General features: G+C 38.7%; 1 protein-coding gene across 1 annotated transcript in view; it reads left to right on the top strand.

The window, feature by feature from the left end:
• The window catches only part of mvb12bb (multivesicular body subunit 12Bb), a 53,850-nt gene extending 38,929 nt beyond the window's left edge, over positions 1-14,921 (top strand). Inside the window, exons 8-10 of the mRNA XM_081348793.1 lie at positions 9,848-9,906; positions 10,323-10,382; positions 14,172-14,921. Of these exons, the coding sequence (XP_081204919.1) occupies positions 9,848-9,906; positions 10,323-10,382; positions 14,172-14,219 (167 nt within the window). The 3' untranslated portion in view covers positions 14,220-14,921. The remainder of the gene's footprint in view (positions 1-9,847; positions 9,907-10,322; positions 10,383-14,171) is intronic.
• The last annotated feature ends 6,069 nt before the right edge of the window (positions 14,922-20,990 follow it).

Genomic DNA, 20,990 nt, shown 5'->3' with positions numbered 1-20,990 from the left:
GTTTTATTTTGTGTTTTTTAATATTGCTTTTATTTTATATTGCTTCTTTTTTATTTACTCAGTTATTGTGTTTATTTTCAATACTTGCTCTTTGAAGACAATTTATTCTGAGATAAAAGCTGAGAAAATGCATGGTAGCACTTTAGTTTAGGGTTAATTCTCACTATTAACTAGTTGCTTATTAACATGCATAATACTAGGATATTGGCTGTTTATTAGTACTTAGAAATCACATATTAATGCCTTATTCTGCATGACCATATTCTGCATCCCTTAATCCTACACAACACCTAAACATAACAACTACCTTACTAACTATTAATAAGCAGTAATCAGGAGTTTATTGAGGCAAAAGTCTTAGTTAATAGATAGTTAATAGTGAGAATTGGACCCTAATCTAAAGTGTGACCAAATGCATAATTCTATGTGTTTCCAGGTGCAACGATGCAAATTAGTTACTCACTTCTGTAAATTAGGACAGATAGTGTTCATACTAACTGTGAACAGTACTGTCGTTTACTTGAACCATACTCCAGACCACTTATTCACGGACTGAGTTGCTTAGAAACAATATGAACTCGATGCCAATACCTTGCAAGCATCCTATGAAAGCATACTTTAGTATTTAGTATTTCTCTCTATGTAAATGTGCATTCTTTATCATTACATGGAGGAATAAAAAACATTATTAGAGATTATTTTTATCTAAAGCTAATGTTTCTTTACCTTCTTTATGGAATGGAACAGGTGATAGGTGCTGGGACTGCATTACGTTACAGTATTTCTGAACTATGTGCTTATTGCAGGATTCAGTTGGAGCATTTGGCTCTTCTTTCACTCTGGAAGACAGATAGATCAGTGCCCAGTGGGTGATGCCTGCTGGCACCCAACCCTCTACCAGATTTCAAGGGCCACTTGTCACCCAGATGGAAAAATAACAATTCTCTTCTAAATAAACTTAATAAATCTACCCCCTGCCCCCTTATCTCTCTAATCTCTCCCTCTCGCGCTTTCACTTTGTGTGCACTTCACCCAAAAACTTAAACCCAACAATTTAGTCCACCTCATGTCGTTTCAAACCTGTAGAACTTTCCATCCATTACGAAAGGTGAATTTTTAAGAATCTCCTGGCGACTCTTTTCTTTTTAATCAAAATTATTGTTAAGTTTACCTCAGTGATTTATTCGCATCTGTTAACAGCCCAATGGTGGTGGAGATTTTTCCAGTTTCTCGCACAAAGCTATTAAAAGACATATATAGGATTATAGTGTCCTATGTGAAGCATCTGGCCCTGTTTGTTGTAATGGCATGGAAAACAGCAACCAGTATGTTTATCCAAAATGTGAAAGAAACTCAAATGGGTTTGGAACAACATGAGGGCGCGTATATAATGACAGATTTTTAGTTTTTGTCCAAACTAGTACATTAAAATGTTGTGTTGCCGCATTTCTCTGAATGGCTCGTAAAAAAATCTCATACAGTCTTACAACAAAAGAATACCTCATGTGGTTGTACTTGTTTATAAGATCTCTGTCTTACTTACATTTCATTTGGGTTTTCTGTTCGGCAAGTTCAGGCACCATGTTGCTCTAAAGCAAAATATTGATTCTTCTCACTTCAATCATGCATTAGTACGATGCACAATGATACAAAGTCAAGATGGAAAATGAATAAATGAAGAAAATCAGACAAAAAGAGGAGGAATGGCAAGGGCCACGACAGAGTCATTAAAAGGTGCTGAAAATAGCAGCGAGCCATCATCTGTTCTCATAGCACGGGTCAGGAGCGCTGACACTTCCAAAACTCCTCCTGTCAGGGCAGGGGGCCATTTGTATTCTCTCTCATTAGGCAATTTGACTAATGACCAGGCTGGGCTTTGGAGGGGCTCGGGCAGACCTCCTCGCCCAGGCTCTGGCTTCACCAGGCAGCAGCCTCTATTGGAACGGCACAGATGGCAAACCCAGGCGACAAAATAAACGACAATATGTCTCTAAGATGTCTTTAGGCGGCGGGCACAATTTTTCTTTAAAAGCAAGAAGGACTGTCTGTTTGATGGGAGAGCTGTTGGGATATCCAAAGGGTAAAGCGTCCCATCTTAGCCCTGGTCCTTATCCCGTGTATTACTGTCTAATCTGCAGTTCACACCCACTGGGTATCCCTCCCTTTCTATCAACTTCTCCAGTTTTCACATCCACTTGCACTATTGTCCTTTATGCATGACCTGCTGCTGCAGTGAGTCAGACTTGCAGTCGGCTGTTGCTCTCCTGTGGTTTGGCTGGATGTTGTCAGTGTGAGCTGTGGGTGTGAGGAGATTAAATGCATGTTATGGGGTGAAAAGGTAAGGTTAGGGGAAGGACTGAATAGTTGAATGGAAAGAGCATTAATTACTTTACAGAGCCTGAATGTATGGAAAATAATGATGTTTTGCATGTGACATTTAAACCCAAAACCTGTACAACACAGAATACAAAATATACATAATTCCTCACCCAGGATACATAATACAAAAATAAATATATAAATATAGCTATTTACTAATAATAATAACTTTTTGTCAAATGGTTAAATATAACAGTGCATGGCAGGGGAAAGTCTATATTAATGTAATATAATGTACACATATAATACTAAAATAAAACTAATACTACTAATAAAAAAGTGTATTGTTGTTCTTGTTGTTGTTAATATGTATTATAACCTATAGTATTTTGTATTATTTTATTTTGACCAATAAGTGTTAACTGTGAGCATTAATACTAAATTTGTATATTATAGTATATAAATTAATTGTAAAATATTATTACAATTTAAAATAACTATTTTCTGTTTTCATTTAATTTAAAATGTAATTTATTCATGTGATGGCAAAGCTGAATTTTCAGCAGCTAATACTCCAGTCTTCAGTGTCACATGATCCTTCAGCAGCTTCTTGTTCCCTTTCTTTGGAATCGGGGTTACATACGTAACCCTAGATGTTCCCTTTCGAGACTAGAAGGAAAAATAATGAAAAGGGGGTATGCTTAAACAGCATCCCTGCTCAATCACTCTCTTTTTTTCAGCACCCAGATCTGTGTGTGACTTGATTCGCTTCCTCAGAAGGAGAGCTAGCTTTAGCTACACTCGCCTTTTTCTCTTCTCCCCAGGAATTTGTTCCTGGAAAGGGCACAGACGATCTAAGGAGCTGAAAAAAATGAAAAAGTGGGCAGAGAGCTTGGGCCTTAGCCCTTCTCAACCATCCTCCACTTCTTCATCACACCAACAGCGCCCATATATGTGAATGGCTTTCTCCTATTGCGCCTTTGTCCCTGGAGAAAGGTAATTCGCTAAATTTCTTTCCACCCAAGGCATCCACTGATTACCCTGCTCGCTCAGCCCCTCTAGATTCAAATAACTCGAAGCTGAATGGACCATGTAGGCAGAGTATGGATGTCTCCACACACCTGACAACATGCTGTGCAGGTCTGGGAGAAGGGGTAGACTCACTTGAGGACAGCACAGCTGCACACTTATGAGTCCTGAGATATCGTTCATCTAAGACCCTGTTTACACCTGGTATTGAGATGCATTTTGGTTGATCAGATCACAAGTCAGTGATACTAAATACAGGTGTAAACGGGGTCTAAAACATTTTGAGCTTGTCCCCTTTCAACTTTCAGAGGTAGTCGAAAACGCATTAGACCGGATTGCTTTCAATGTAGACGCTCATGTGGTTGAATGTGTTCGAACAGCCACAAAAGACCGCCTACTCTCCGCTTACTGACTTAATTCATAAACATTCTAGGAAGCTTGCTAGCCAGGATTTAAACTTTGTTGGCTGGAGACCCAAGTTTAGTTTGAACCAGGCACAAAGTTCTCTCACCATTCCTGATTTCTAACACGCACTCAGTTTTCGACGTAGTCATACGGCTATCAGAGCAGAATTGAAAGCTTCTGAGCAGAAATGTTTTTCCGTTGTCTCCAGGCACGTTCATATGTAAACTTTATTTTGTCCATTAGATCGAAAGATCTGAAAAAAAAAAACATACATTTACCCGCCCATCGACCCTCCCCTCAAAGAAATCATGACAGAACTGTCTGAAAGTGGACAAAAGAGACGTATTAAAACACTAGGTGTAAACGGGAATGTGCCTCCCTCGTCTACTTGTGATCCAATTGACCCTTCGCAGGGAGCTTGATTGACAGGTGATCTGACCAATCATACTTCGCCATCCGCCATTTTGTCCGACAAAGCAGTCAGGAGAGTTAACATGGGAGGATTTGAACTTGAAAAACGGAGTGTACTGATGTCTTTCCGCGGTTAAAACAACATTCCTTCTTATGTTTGTTCATGTTTATTTGAGGCTTTAAATTAACTAGAAGGAAGAGATGATCGGTTCACGAGCAGCTTTAACTGATGCTCTACAGCGATCTGTCATGACACATTAAAGAGCCACAAAACGGTATTTATTGTTTAAATTTCTTTTAAAAAATGGTGAGACTTTGTTTAATATGTTTAATATCAAACGTAACCGAAAAGTAACCTGGTCTGTCCTGTCTGTCAGCGTGTTGTCAGTCTCCTCTCTGCTCCGCAATGTATTTTTCACGGCGTGAGAACGGCGTAGCTTGTCGGACATAGCGACAGTAACTAAGGGGGGCGGGTCTTTGCGAACGGTCAATTGACCAAAACGATACAGAGCCTAAATGACCTTCCGCAGTTTCGCACTTTGAACCGGACCAGTTTAAACTCATTCTGGCTGTAGCATGAGTCATAAGTTTTACCAGCTCACTGTATGCAGCGGTTTGCTGTGTTGAGCAAGAAACAGATCTATTAAATATATCCATTTCTACTGACACCTATTATATCAGAATCACAGACAAGCAATGAGTCCTCACTTTCCACTGAAGAAACTGAGAGGGCTTTCGCTTCTGGCACAAAGTCAATGGAGCCAGCAGGAGAGGAGAGGGGAACTCCCTCACGTTCCTCTACAAGTTCTGCATGAGATTCCCTTGATCGTAGCCTCAGCAAACATGGAGCTAGAGCCGTTGGGCTCTGCGGCTTGTCTCTCTTCACTGCAAACGCGGGCACAGAGGAACACAGCGCTTGAGTTGTCTTCTTGCCATTATTCTGCTCACCTTCTATCCTTTCTTCACACACTGCTATCTTCACACAGCACTCAAACAAGCGGTTTACTAAAGACAAAGAAGCTGATGATGTGTTGTCAGGCACCCTTCTTATACACTGAGGCGCACCTTGCGACATCATCGCACTGCATCGACCATTGTGTTTCTACACGTGCCTGAGACACTGGGTTCCATGAGGGCACGTCCCCATAGCATCAGCATCTGACGCAGTGTTTTTTGTGGAAACCGTGATTCTTTCATTGATAGAAACTTGAAAAGAACAGCTTTTGGAACATAAATGTATTTACTGTCACTTTTGAGCAATTTAATGCATCCTTGCTAAATAAAAATATTAATTTCTTTAAACAAAAAAATCTCACTGTCCCCAAACTTATAAAAACTAGTGTACAAATTGTAGTTGGGTTAGGTTTTTTCAGGAAGGTCTTTTCCACTCCCCATCAGACTTGCTATTTCGCCATATATCATTTCAAACTTACTGAATTTCTCTTTCTCACCTTTCGCGAACCCCCGCCACCCCCACCCTCATCCTCTGGGGAAGAAATTATTTTTTTGTTTCATGAACTGTGCTGTACTGGCTGACCGAGTCCTCCATCCGTCAGTCTTTTAGCATTAGCCTACGTATAAATCTGATGTGTGTGCGAGTCGGTGTGGCGAGCGTGGCTGGCGGAAGTCCTGTGTGAGAGTGCATCCAACAATGGAAGTGTGAAGGATTAGAGCTCATAGCAGCATGTAAGGGAAGTCTTCTCTGCCTGCAGCAACCATCCGTCAGGGTTCGGGGGCTGTGGGGATGACAATGGCGAAATTTTTCACAACACCTGACACTGCTATTAATAAGGCAATGATCCTCATAGCCACACTCATACTCACTTCAGCACTCCCTCATCATTCACTCACTCTAACCGATCCCAGTGCTGAACGCACCACTCTAATCAGCAATGAATGAAAAGATGGTACATGTGGACCAGGTCTAATAACAAGTATTGGCAGACTGAAAATCCCTATTGTAGTATTTGTTTTGAATAAACAGATATCATGCATCATTGAACTGCACATCTGTGTCCATCAACCTTGTGAAGATCAATGAGCTCTTTTCGACCTGCACAAGGTGTTTTGGTCACAGCTAGTAGAGCATTGTGCTTGTAATGGGGCAAATCCAAGGTCATGGGTTTGATTGCTTTTGTACCTACTGGAAATTATGAAGTGGGTAGATGGGTAAGTTAATTGTTTTAAATGCTTTACAACTACTTGGAGCACAAAGACCCAAAGTTCCATAATGATATCTCACCCGACACTTTACATTTATAGGTGTATATTTCCTGAACACTGGCATTTTGGTGGTTTAGTACCTATAGACATTTCAAGCTGCTTCTATAATCTCAGTTATGCTCTTCCAGGGGAGCGTACATATCAGGCTGCCTGTGGTCTAACCTACTTGAGTAGAATCTGCCAGGCACCATACTTTACCTTTACGACTTCAGTCCAGTCTGGACAAACATTACCTTAACACTCCTCCCCAACATGACCTCAAACTCACATCCATTTTTCTTTCCTCACAATCGCCCCCAAATCAGGCCATGAGCGTGTGCAAAAAGCGTGTGCATTTATGTGTGTATTAGTGTGGGACACCCAGTATGAATGGCGGGCGAATACTAAGTGCGATCTGATTGAAAACGCAATGCTTGAACAATAAAAGGGAATGCTCCGGCCTTCAAGTCCCACCTTCATTCATCCGACGCATTCTCGTTTCATCAAAGCCTTCCTAGCGACTCTATGTTGATTCAAATGCAGTCCCCGCCAGCCTTGCTCTCTTCCCCCACGCTGTTGTTCAGTGATGCTTTAGCACATGTTTATTCACTTGTTTTTATGGACCGAAACAAGTCGTTATCATCCTCCTTTCAATTACCCGAGCCCTGCTGGTAAAATGACCTCTTGAAGCGCTTTGTTGTTCAATAGTCCATTCTAAAGCTGAGTGATACATTCCCAGAGGCCTGTCTAATGGCCATAAAGGTAGTATCCAAAACTATGTTAAAAATATATCCATAAGGGAAGCCCGAAGGGACTATTTGAGTAGGTCGTTGATGGCTGTGGTGAAGTAATTTAACCTTGTATATCATTCTCTTGATTTTAGAGCTTGTATGATAAGTCAGAATGAGTCGGGCCCTCCTTTAGCTTTAAAGGTTTTAGGTTTCTTAGGGTGAGATGTATGGTTGGCAGTGTATATATATATATATATATATATATACATACTGTGTCTATTATGTAGAATCTAGTTTAAAACACAGTAAAATCTGTTTTAAAAAAATGGATTCTCAGATATATTACTGTATTTTGTTGTTTTATACCATTTAAAAAAAAAGTTTTAAATTTCCAGATGTAACAAATTAAAAGTTTAAAATATTTTTTTCAACTAAAGTGTTGGTGTACGTGTGTGTGTGTGTGTGTGTGTGTGTGTGTGTGTGTGTGTGTGTGTGTGTGTGTGTGCGTGTGTGTGTGTGTGTGTGTGTGTGTGTGGTAATGCAAATATGGCAATATACAAAATCCTATTATAAAATATCCTATTGGAAAATATAAAAAAGTTTTCTGTGATGGGTAGGTTTTGGGTTAAGGTATATAGTATAGTTTCTGCTGTATAAAAATCATTATGTCTATGGAAATTCCCCATAAAAACCCAACATAGGTCCTAATGTTTTTGACATGAAGTTTTTTAATTTTTGGTTTATCACATGACTTTGATTTTGTGGACAAACTTTATTCAAATTTCAATAAGTAGTGTAGTTGTTTTGTTATTTTGTAATTGTAATAAATAACGCCAAACTACTTATCCTTACTGATCCAACTGATATTAGTACCCACCCCCCACCCGAAAAAATATATTATGAAAAAACTATTTAATTTTATTATGAAACATGCCCATCATAGAAGAGATGTATTTAAGTAATTGTATGTATGAACTGTGTTTTATTGTATTTTCGAATAAATGACTAAAAAAAACAAATACAAATAGTAGGTGAATTATGCAGAGCCAACCTTTGCCAGGGTGGACTGAGCTCATGATTGGGGGACTTTGTCATCATTTATAACACGTTCACCTTTTCCCCAAGACATCCTATGTGTGTTCAGATATTTATTAAGAAAAATGGACAAATTGTGGAAAAGTTGGGGACAAAGAAGCATTCAGCTTTTGCCAAAGAAATGAAACCGTATGACAGTTTAAGATATTCTTCCTGCCTTTAGCAGTAAATGTTACACTGTCGACCTCCAGGTAACTTATGAGAAGAAGTCCTCTGGTTTCCTCCTTCCATGCCAGCAGATCCCATGTGCTGTTGTAAATATATAGCTAGCGCTGCTGTTAGTTGCCATACTCAATATGTTTTCCATGAGCAAACTCAGGCACTTTCCAATTTTTTTTTTGAGGGGATGGACATTTTCTTCAGTTCAGTCAATGGGAGCTATTGTGCGCTCGTGTCACCCTGTGTTAATTTGGGCTCTAATGTATTTGATAAACAAAGGGGCGCTCTTTAGCCTGACAGTCGTGACACCCTGATTCTTGCGTGGGCGCCGTGTGGCGCGGGGTTACGCCGTTAATAACCCACTGGCAGCCATCAAAGGCGCTTTAACCATGATCATTATGATAAAGGGCATACACTTAATTACAGGCCTGCTTAATTATAGCTCTGTTGAAGCTCGTTTGTTTGGTAGAATGCTAATTATACCACCGCACTCTTGGCAAGTCCTCTTTCAATCCACCTCTCTCTTTCTTTCCCGCTCTCGCTTTCTCTCCAAGAGCCGAACACTCTGGCTCATTTTCATGCAAATTGATATCCGGCGAATGTTTTGTCTCTCTCTTTCCCCTTTTTCTTTCGACGTGTGCGAGTGGGGCTTTGTTTTTGGAGTCGAACGTCTCCCTGACAAGACAGGATCAGGAATAATCAAGAGTAATTAACAGGGAAAGAGGGAGGAGAGCGAGTGGAGGGGGGGGATACAGTGGAGGATAAAAAAGGCTTTCATCTCGCTTTGTCTGAGCGAGTTTCCGAGGGGATTCGGGAACTTTCCGTCTTCTGCTATTTGCGGCCATTAGATTAAGTCAAATGCATTTTCAGAACATAGAAAACAGTACAGAATATTGCAGATGTTTGTTTGGAATATTACTTGTTTGGTTTTATTTTTATTATCGTTATTATTATTTAGAATTTTATTACAGTGCTCTCTAATTTGTCCATAGTGGAGTTGTCAAGTATTTTTGTACAATGAACGTTACGTGGTGTCGGCCCAGATCTAGCCCACATCTGGTACACATGGTCCAGATGTGGGCCGGATCTGGGCCGACACTATATTGCTGTCTGGGTAAAATGTGTATTTGACCGTTGTCCCTGGCAAACAATTTCCTGCACTGTACTAGTCTCTTGTCTCTTCAATCTTTTTCTTCTCTGATAAAATAATTGATAAAATAATAAGCTGTTTGGCTGGTCTTAGCTGGTCTTCCAGCCTGGTCATTTCTGGTTTAGCAGGCTGGTTTGGTACGGCTCGTCTTAGCTGGTCAGGCTGGGAGACCAGCTTGATCATCTTAAACCAGCCAACCAGCTTAGGCTGGTTTTAACTTGGTTTTGTTCTGCAGGGATGTATAGTTATTTTTGGTTTTGGTGTAATAAGCTGCAGTTGTCCAGTCCAGGTTTGGTTTTTCAGTAATAACCACTTCATTATCACTTATATTGTTCTCTCTTTCCAGCTATGGATGATATACCCTTTATGATCTCCAAAAAATCTACCTCCACAACCAGAGATGAAGTAAGTTTTTTAAAAGGAAAATAATAATCATCATTTTTCCCCAGACTTTCATTGGTCGGACAGAGACAGATAGGTTGAGCTTCAGTGGTTGAGCCAGTCTTGCGATGTTGGGCTGATCCCGATGCTCAAACAAATCTGTCGCTGTGCTACTTATGCAACCAAACTTTTGCTAGACCCCCCATCCCACCCAGATGCTGCCCAACCCTGTAACGGATCTGCAGCTGATGAATGCGCGCAGACAGACAGAGCTGGCTCACGGAGGGCCATTTGGCCCCTGTCACAAGTGCTCTGCTCTTATTGTCAGAGAGAGAATGAGAGCGAGAGGATTAAAGATCTTAATCATGCTTACTTAACCATGAGCGCCACCGTAATGTTTCCTCTGTCTGTTTTCATATGTTATTTTTTATTTTTTTCAGATAGAGCCAGTCCATTTATTGAGCATTGCCATCAAATCACCACAAGAGATTGAGGAGGAAGTAAGTTCAAATATGCTTAGGTGCCCTGAGAGTATGGCTAACATACTGTACATGCACATGCGCACATTGTTTTATATTGTATTACATTTGTGTTGTAACGCTTTTCTGTATGTGCCCTCAGTCATTGTTGCGATTATCAGCTGCCAACATACTAAGCAGACAAGATTTTTGACGATACAGTGATATTTAGCAATATTTTTATTATTATTATTACATTTTATGTATGTGATGTGAGTCAGCTTAAAAAATGATAAATATTATCAGTAATTATTGTTACATTTTTAAATTAATACATTTAGGTAATTTTACTTTTGATTTCCTGTTGATGTAGTGTAAGTGAGCTCTAAAAATCGCATGATAATTTTGAGAGCGTATAGGCATCTGCAATGAAGTGACAAATAAGTATTATTATTATTGTAAAAGAAATGTAGTAATATTAATGAATATAGTTACGGCAATAATGCCATAAGAATGTAGTGCAAGGAGGCAGTAATGCAAGTCAGTTTATAGACAGTTCAAAGAAAATGAACTTGGTGATACGCAAGACTGATAATGGCTTTCATTTCATTACAAGTCATTACAGAATATCTAGAATAAATTATGGGAAAACAACAGGATTTTGTTTTAAAATGGCAGTTTCTCTTTGTTTAGTTATACATATTTACTATCGCATTGACCCCCCTCCCCATCAACACTTTCCATGGCGAAGCAGGCTGTGATTAGAAGCAGCAGACCCACACGAGGAGGGGGGATTCATTAATTACAGCAGATGAAGTAAAGCAGAGATAGTGTAACAGCACTGGGTTTAGTGAGGTGCGCGACAGCACAAGATTAATGGAGAAGCGAGGGCTGACGGCGACTGCCCTGATAATTAGAATCAGTGTGAGAGCATCCACAGCTATTGTTCTTCAGCCGCATCTTCGACCTGGAACGCAGTTTCCCTGCCACCCTGTCAAAAATGCAAGCCGGGATGCTCTTGCTCTGAATCAGTCACTGTTGGTCGTATATTGCTTGTGTATGACCCTGTGACATAACAAATTCAAATTCAAATTAAATTAAAATAAATAAAAAATCTGAAATATATTATTATTATTATTATTATTGTTCTTACACAGTTATATATATATATCATTTTATGCTCATGCTTAAATGCATGTAATATATATATATATATATATATATATATATATATATATATATATATATATATATATATATATATAATAGAATAGAATACTATACATTTGTGTGTGTGTATACATTACATTTAGGTAATTCTTCTATTGATTTCTTCTTTGGTTTGTGGTGTAAGTCAGCTTAAAAAAATATAAATTATAAATATTATCAGTAATTATTATTACATTTTTAAATGAAATATTTAGGGAATGTTCCTATTGATTTCCTGTTGATGTATAAAACATAATACATAATTTTTCTATTTATTTCCTCTTCAGTATGTAGTGTAATTGAGCTCCAAAAATAAAGATAATTATGTTAATATTTGTTTATAGAGTTGGCAGCTGCAATGAAGTGACAAAAAAAATATATATATATATTTTTGGTATTTGTATTTTTTTTTATAGCTCTGTGCCAGTACTGATCTATTACTAAATAATATCTATGGTAATGTAATAATTTTGTAGTCCTATTTGTTATCACATATTGTAATTGTCATTAATGCAGTAATTCTTTTTAGAAATAAGTAAAGAGTATAACATGGATTCTGTCATGTAGAGTGTTGCAAAAGTTGTAGTTTTAAGTGAGCGTATAATATAAATCAGTTGTATTTATAGACCAGGAGCTGAATACATATTTCCAGAAGGAATCTGCACGTATTCTTTCATTAGTCTCTGGATGATAACTTCTCTGCTCGGGGCCTTGATGCACATCGTAATTGACTGATTGCTAATTCTATTAAAAACACATTCATTAAAAAGAGGCATTTTGTGACATTAAACATATGCACATGTAATTGCGGAAAAGCGTCGTAATCACAATCGGGTCCGTCGATAAGACCGCTCCCTAACAAGCATCACTTGAGCCATTTTTTTTTTTTTTTTTTTTTTTTTTTTTGAAGATGTTGGTTCCAGCAATTACGCATTCTTTTCATTTCCCAAATGATTTGCAAAACTCGTAGAGATTATAATTGCTTTTAGCCACGCATATCTAATTTGTGTCTTTTTAAGTGTTAATTAGTTAGTGATTTGAGCTGACGTCTTTATGTAGTTTGCACAGCTGAAAAATGTTATTGAAGGGAGGCTAATGATTCAGGATGTGTGTGTGTGTGTACGTACGTACGTACGCGTGTTTTCAGCTACCTAGAATATACAATAAAACATGGAATATAAAGATGCACAATATGTGATGTCATGCATGGCTTTAAACCAGACCTATAACATGCTATAATGGACGTGTGAGTGTGTGTGTGACTGTACATATGGTCATGTGAGGGAGAAAGAGACTGATAGGACACCCAGGCGGGGAGAAATTCAAATGAAGGGGGAATTAATGAAGACAACATGTCACATATTTTCACCTGCTCTGAGCAGGAACAGGAAATGAAGATCTGCTCATCTCGGAGGCTGCCGCCCATGTTCCGCATGTCACTGTCCTGTCACGGGCCTGTGTAAAAATGGCAGGCAGTGATTCATGCACTCTGTGATAACAGCCTATTCCTATCCATCCATCATTTATACATGCGCGCACATACACACACGTACTTGCTTATTTATTACTCAGGTGTTGTGTGTGACTTTTTATTATAACTAAGCGGTGTGTGACGTGTGACATGTTGGTGGAACTTGCAGTTTTGCTTCAAGTAGATGAAAGAGAGAGAAAGAGAGATTTCTGAAAGGAAGAACAGTGTTGTTGTGTGATCCTCCAGCATCACCTAGTGCTGCGATTCAGCATAACACCTTACAAGGGCATATAATGAAGCTTAAAAGCAATACCTTATTTTCAATCATATTTATGTTCCATTTTTAAAAACTGTTAAAGTAATAAATGATGTCTTTATTTTTATTTTTAGATGTGATTACTATAGATGTGATTATTAATGTACTTTTATATTATGTAAATCCCAATCCTCCTATTTTAGTCACTATAATTTTTTTTTTTTTTGATATAACAGGCTTATTATTTAAACAACAGGCTATACAGTAATTATATAATAGGCTATATGTATTCATTTATATTAATTATTTATTCAAAATGTAATTGAAGATAAAAGCAGGGGTAAGTGATTCTGTGAATACTTTATTTTTAATTGAGTGAACACATGATTTCTCTGTGCTTAACAAAATATTATTTATTTGAGTTTTGCCTAGTCTTAAAGATATACATGTAACAGACTACTTCTTGCACTGTATTTGGACATAATGTCAGGGCATTTAGATGTAATACGTTTATTTATGATGGAAGGAAAAGGCTGAAATGAAATGAGTGATGAGTCGTGAGATATTGTGTTTTGTGGAAAGCAGTTCATTAGTTTGCCTTCATAATTCAGTGGCTGTGTTTTTGGTCACGTACTAAAGGGGGCGCCATTCAGCAGCATTTACTGGGCAAATACCAATTTGATCTGTAAGAGGGGCAATAAAACAAATTGTGTTATAATTGCTATTAGATGAAATTATGCAATGGTGAATTTTATGCTGCATTCAGTCTAGAAGAGAGTTGCAATACAATGCAACACACACAAAAATATTATCATTGTTAATAGCATTGTTGACATTATTTTTTGCTGTTGAATTGTCAGTCATAATTCTTTTTTTTTTTCTGTTTTTTTTACAGTACAACTATTGTTTCAACAATGAACACAGCGCTGCAGCCTTCCCATAAACCCAGTGACTCTAGAGAGTGAAGATTCACCAGTAACACTGGTATAAAGAAGCAAACAGTGTAGTGAAGCCCTCATTTTATTTCATTTAGCAATCCAAAGATCAGAGTTTATGCAGACTTAGAGGCCGTTTACACGACACCATTTTTAACTAAAAACTGAAAACTTGTCATTGACTTTTCATTTACATGTCAACAGCGCTTTTGAAAACGGCTTTCAAAGTTCAAGTTTTTGAAATTGATACAATTTATCATCTCTGTGTTAACTTAACTACAAAAAATGTGAATATGTGGAAACGGTGGCGTCATGCGCATTATGCAAAACTTCACACCTCCGTGCCATATAAAGATTTTACATGGTCAAATGGCTAAAAATCAAGTACATCCAGCATTTTTCTTATTGAATATACTGTTTCAAATGAAAGGCAGACTGGTTAAAGGCAGGCTAAAATACTGTTTTTATTTTAAACAGATGGTTTTTGTTGTTTAAAATTGTAATTTTTATATTATAATCTGCCAAAAAACTTAGCCTAATTTAAATTACTTAAACTTCATTATGATTTTCTTTTAAATATTTTTTTTTTAGTAATTGATTTTTAAACAACAGTAACTAGTCTAAATGTACACAAATAGGAATGTCTTACCATGAATGTTGTTTTATTCAGTTCTTTGAAAACAAAACAAAAATAAAGTGGCATTAAACTCATTTTAGAATGTATTTTCATTTGTACTTGCACCACAACATACTCAGTGAGACGTAATTGTTTTTAACTATGTGGAAGATGCTTTTATCTTATTGTGTTCCTTTTTTCTTTTTCTTTTTTTCCAATTACCCACCTTGAGAAAATATTCAGTAAGAGACACACCTAACCCCACTCTTAGGATTTGTTTTCGGTCTCATTTCCAGTAACTTGAGGTAGGCTACACTGACATATGAAATACAGTAGTTTGCAATAAGTAATCTAAAAAGTGTTGTTGTTTTTTTTATAGAAAAGTTTATCAAGGACCCTGACATCCCTTGGCACAACATTACAGCACATCAACTCCATTAATCCCAGAGAGCCCCGCTTTTGTGTTTAATTTTACAGAAAAAAAAGCGTGTTAATGACTTTTAGCTCTCCCAGACGCTTCTCTCTTATTTGTGACCACAGATGCATTTTGACTGTCTTTGTTCTTGTCACTCTTGCTCTTTTCCCCAGACAAACTAATATGGGTTTCTAGAGTGTGTGGGTGTCAGAGTCACTGGTGTGTTGATGATTTTAGTAACACACAGCAGCAACAGGAGACACACAGGCACAGGTTCTGTCTCACTGGCCCGTTTAGGCATCATGAGCTGCGGAGACAGGACGGTCTCATGGCTGTCCTTCCTGTCAACTTCACACTCCTTTGAGCAGGTAGAACATATAGGCCTGGTTTCATAGACAGGGCTTAGTTTAAGCCAGGATTAGGTCTTAGTTCAATTAGTGACAGTTATCTTGAGACAAAACATTCACACTGATATATTCTAAGATTTGTCAGTGCAAGTCGCTTTCAGTTAAGACAACTCATACATGCATTTTAGTCTGGGACTAGGCCGGGGTTTAGTTTCCCAGTCAACTCATCCACTAACCAAGACATGTCAGGTAAACACAATCTGGAGCAGCATTTTGACTCGGCGACCCCGCTGTTCGAGATAAGTATTCAAAGGATCTCTATAATATTAATAGAAGTATTTTTATCTTAGCACTAGTTATGGATGTCTTCGAAACAAAATTGAAACCTTTGCGAATTGTTTCGGGATGCATTTATGTACTTCATATTTATTAATCTCAATTTTCGGCAGAAGAGAAAAATAAACCCCGCTGATTCTCTCGCGAGAAGTGAATTGCAGTTTCTCTTGACATGCAATTGGCTGTTTGCTACGGATGCCACACTTTCATCTGCACATGCTCCATAAACTCAGGATCAAAGCCTGAGTTGACATACAAAGTTGATCAGCATCATGGTACAAACTAAGCCTGATTGAATTGGGTTGGTTTTGTCAACTTGAAACTAATCCAGTAACCCTGAGATTGTTCAATTACCATCATAGTGTAGACCCCAGGACAGCAAGTCTTTGTGGTGTATCGAGAGCCACGGTGTCCAGGGTAATGTCGGCATACCTCCACGAAGGACTCCAACAGGAGTAACTGTTGACGCAAGAGAAAGCTGTCTGAAGGGGATGTCCAGGTACTAACATGGATTGTATCCAAAAAACAAAGCCACATCTGCCAAAATCACTGCAGAATTAAATGTGCACCTCGACCAGGCCCGGCGCCACGAGGGGGCAAAAGGGGGCATTGCCCCCTCAGATCTGATTTGTGCCCCCTCAGTTTCATTTTTGTTTTTATGGTTACAAATGAAATGTTTAACCTTTTGAGCGGTACAGTTCCATATATGGGATTTTTTTTTTTTTTCAGTGCCCCTGAGAGTACGGTCCCACATATGGGATTTAGAATGTTCGGTTACGTGACATAACTGCCAGATTCAAACTGTGCTTTCGCGCGTTGGTTGGCGCTGAGCCAGAGTCGGACGCGCTCAGCGCTGTCATATATCACAACTATGCAGTGTTTTCAACCTCACAATCACAATGTTTATTTTAGGTTTCAGACATTTAAATACACATTAAGCACTAGTAAAACAATACATTTGGAGTTTGTAAAATACACACTGATGTCTGTGGAAGCAGCAATAACAATCTATTCAAATATAATTTTCCGACGTGTGTTATTCATATATCAGACAAACACAGTGGAAGTAACTATAAAGTAGTTTACTCTATTCTTCTATTCCACTTTCTTGCATGTATTTCGGGAGAAATTGATGACTCACAGGATTCTCAGAACTGCGGCGCAAAGAAACAGCCATCTCACGTTATAACGTTAGATCAAGATCAAGATTATTTATAGAGGTTTTTAAATGACCAAACACACTCACATACACATTTTTGAGAATCGGAATATCGGATAGTTGATGACATGGTAAGCAAGTTTCTGAGTATTTTGAATAAAAAAGGGAAAAGGAAATAAAAGCGATATATCCGCGGTGTGTCACGTGACAAATATGACGCGTTGCCATGGAAACATTTAGGGGGAACGTTCTAAATTCTAAAATAACAGTCGCCTTGAAAAAACTCAGAGTCAGTTAGAATATTAAAATTAAGCGTGAAAGGGTTAATATATGCATAATAAATGACGCTGGCTTATCTTTTTTTACTAAGCAAGTTATCAGTGTGTATTGTTCATTGATGGTATAAAGTTAAGCCCCCTTAACAATTTCACATGCCCCCTCAGTCATTTCATTCTACAGCCGGGCCTGACCTCGACTCTCCTGTTTCCACCAAAACTGTTCATCGGGAGCTCCATAGGGTCGATACTCATGGTCGGGCTGCCATAGCCAAACCTTTGGTCACCCGTGACTCAATGTCAAACGTTGAGTTCAATGGTGCCAGCAGAGGAAATCTTGGGCTGTGGACAATGTGAAACATGTATTGTTCTCTGATGAGTCCACCTTCACTGTCTTTCTCACATCCGTGGGAGTTACGGTGTGGATGAGCCACAAAGAGCCTTAACAACCGGACAGTTGCTGCCCAGAGTGAAGCACGGGGGAGGATCAATGATGGTTTGGGCTGAAATATCACAGTATAGAGCTGGTAAGTCCCGCCCCTTCCGCTAACCCCAATGGACCTCTAGGTTGAAAAATCGTCAATGCAACTGAATGGGAGAAAATAATTATTTTCTGGTCCCGTTTGAATCGTGCCATGAATGTGAACATATGTTGTCTGTGAATTTTTTATATAATTTTTCGTGTAAAGAATTCTACAATTTAGCGGGTAGAAGTTTGATACGATTAGACTTTGTGTGAGAGCACTTTGTGGACTACAACTCTTCGCTGCTTTCGACGCGTTTGAAACGTCACCACCACTCACACATGGACACTAGCTCACGGATCCCGCTAAACATGCCTGTGTCTTTGGTGCACTTCACCGCCTTCTTTCAGGGAGAGGACAAAATCGTTGAAGTTGGCGAAAACCACGGGTAAGTCAACTTTATGGGGTGACGTCACATAGGCGACATGTAGTCTTTCTCGTTATGTCTTTTCCACAACTGCTAGCCGAAGAATCATACCATATACTGTCAAACTCGTAACATGAAAAGTTATATAAAAAATTTACAGACAACATATGTTCACATTCATGGCACAATTCAAACGGGACCAGAAAATAATTATTTTCTCCCATTCACGATTTTTCAACCTAGAGGTCCACTTGGGGTTTTACGGATGGGCGGGACTTACCAGCTCTATTCTGTGCATGATGTGCGCATCACTTTCAAGGACTACTGAACCATTCTGAGGTGCGTTTCCCAAAAGCATCGTTAGCCAACTATGATCGCAAGTTCCGCCGTTATCAGCATAGTTCAACAAGTCGGTGTTTCCCGAAAGCATAGTTCCAATGAACATTCGCAAACAGCATCGCAAAGTTGTGTGGTTGGAACGACAGCTCTGGAGCTGTGGTTAGAATCATTGTTCTTTGTTTGCATGATATGTGGACTCAATAAATCCTTATCTTTAGCAAAATAAGCAAGTTGACATTCAGTACAACCTCTGTCTTTTAGAATACATACAAATGTCATTTATGTCTTTTAGCTCGTCAACAGATTTAAAGCACTGTTTTTGAAGAGTGCGCATGTGCGAAAGTGCTCTAACACGCAAGAATGAGGTGATTTCAAGATGATTTCTTCAACGATGCATAGTACTATGGTAGTGAAGCAGTGAGTTATGTCGTTGTATGGGAAACACATATTCTCTGTGCTTGATGGGCGCATCACTTCCAAGGACTACTGAACCATTCTGGAGGACCATGTGAACCTAATAGTTCAAACATTGTACCCTGAAGGTGGTGCCATGTATTAGCACGATAATGCACTAATAAACATAGTAAAACATGTGACAGAATGGTTTGTTGAACATGAAAGTGAAGTTGAACACCTCCCATGGCCTGCACAGTCACCAGATCTGAATATTATTGAGCCACATTGGGGTGTTTTAGAGGAGCAAGTCAAAAAAACGTTTTCCTCCACCAGCATCACATTGTGACCTGACCACTGTTCTGGAAGAGGAATGGCTCAAAATCCCTCTGGCCTCTGCGAAGGACTTGTATCTGTCATTCCCAAAATGAACTGATGCTGTATTGGCTGCAAAAAAGGAGGCCCTACTCCATACTAATAAATTATAGTCAAAAACCAGGTGTTTGTTTCATTGGTCAACCCCTGTGTATATATATAGTCATCCTGCTGCAAGTCAGGGAATACCAGATTCAGAGACAAAGAGAGTTAGTTCAACCCAAACAGGTATTCATTGACAGAGATGATATGCACAGTTAAGCAGGCGAGTAATGAAGCAGACAGTATAATGAGCAGATGAATACTGACTAACAGGTTCTCTTTCCTTTTTACCTGGGTAACGGGGGACTGGCGGTGACTGGAGCGTGAAGATTCGAGAGAGCACACACCTCTTGGCGGACTAGGGTGAGTAGACAGGTAAGTGTAATGTTCCAGACATTAGCTTCCAGGAGTTCGCTACAGTATCACAAGGAGATTTCACTGGTAAGTAGTAATACAGCCGTATTGGAGACCAGACAAAGAGTGACTCTGAGGTGTGTGCTTTTATTCAAGTCCTGATGAGGGGCAGGTGCAGGTGAGGGCCAGGAGGGATGCTGGGAAGTCTAGTTTCTAACTGGATGACTGGACTGGTGAAGATGGGAAAATGGAGAGCATACGTGACAGCGCCTACTTGGAGGTTTACCACAGCTCACTATAATGTAGTGGGGTTTCTTTTTGTGTATATTATTAGTAATCCTTATTAGTATATTGTTATTAACATATGGTATTTAATTGCACATGTATTTATACATTTTAGATTACCTTCAGTGTCAGCTATTGCCCTCACTCAAAGTTAATCTTTAAAAACACTATACTGTGCAATATAATGTTGTTGTCATTATTGTTGTACAATTGTCATACTGTACAATATAATGTTGTGACTTGTGGCATTAGAAACGATTAATTTTTTGTCTTATTTTGAACGTTATACATGATGGAATAGAATTTTTAGATTGGCTTTTAATTGATTATGCATCCCTATATTTTATCCACTATGTTAGTAAAGGTGTTTTGTACCGAAAACAGTTGTAATTTAGTTTATCATAGCCTTTTTTTAACCCTCCCTATGACCTGTAGAATTTATCAGGCTATATTTCATCGCTGATGGGCAGAAATCTGATATCTCCAAAAATGCTACTTTTCAAGAAATGGAAAAAAACACTGTATTTTTTTTATTTATAATTAAACACTGCTTTGTCAAAGCGTATATTATGGATTTATATATAGTCAGACACTTACCTGTGACATTATATTATTAACATATTATCAAAATCAAGCTCAAATGGAGTTAAGAGGGTTTTGACCAGCGAATTTCGAAACTGCTTGTTTTGTCCTTCATTAAGGCCCGGACGAATATCGGCGCGCGTTATTCGCCAGCGTTTTTCAATGCGTTTTTTGTGTTCACACCCAAGCGATTTTCGCTGACGATGAGCCGAGTGAACATGCAAATTCATTCCCTGACATTAGATGGCGCTTAATACCACTCCATAACAGTTCTCTTTTATCAAGATTTTTGTAGTCGCTGTCGCGTTTGTCACAGTTCTTTATGTTCCGACACCAACGAGACCAGCAGCTCTACATTCATCTTGCCTTG

Source organism: Scardinius erythrophthalmus (assembly GCF_964197995.2).
Source record: "Scardinius erythrophthalmus genome assembly, chromosome: 20".
NCBI classification, from domain to species: Eukaryota; Metazoa; Chordata; class Actinopteri; order Cypriniformes; family Leuciscidae; genus Scardinius; species Scardinius erythrophthalmus.
The sequence above is the reverse complement of the archived record's forward strand: the minus strand, read 5'-3'. Positions and strand labels throughout refer to the sequence as shown.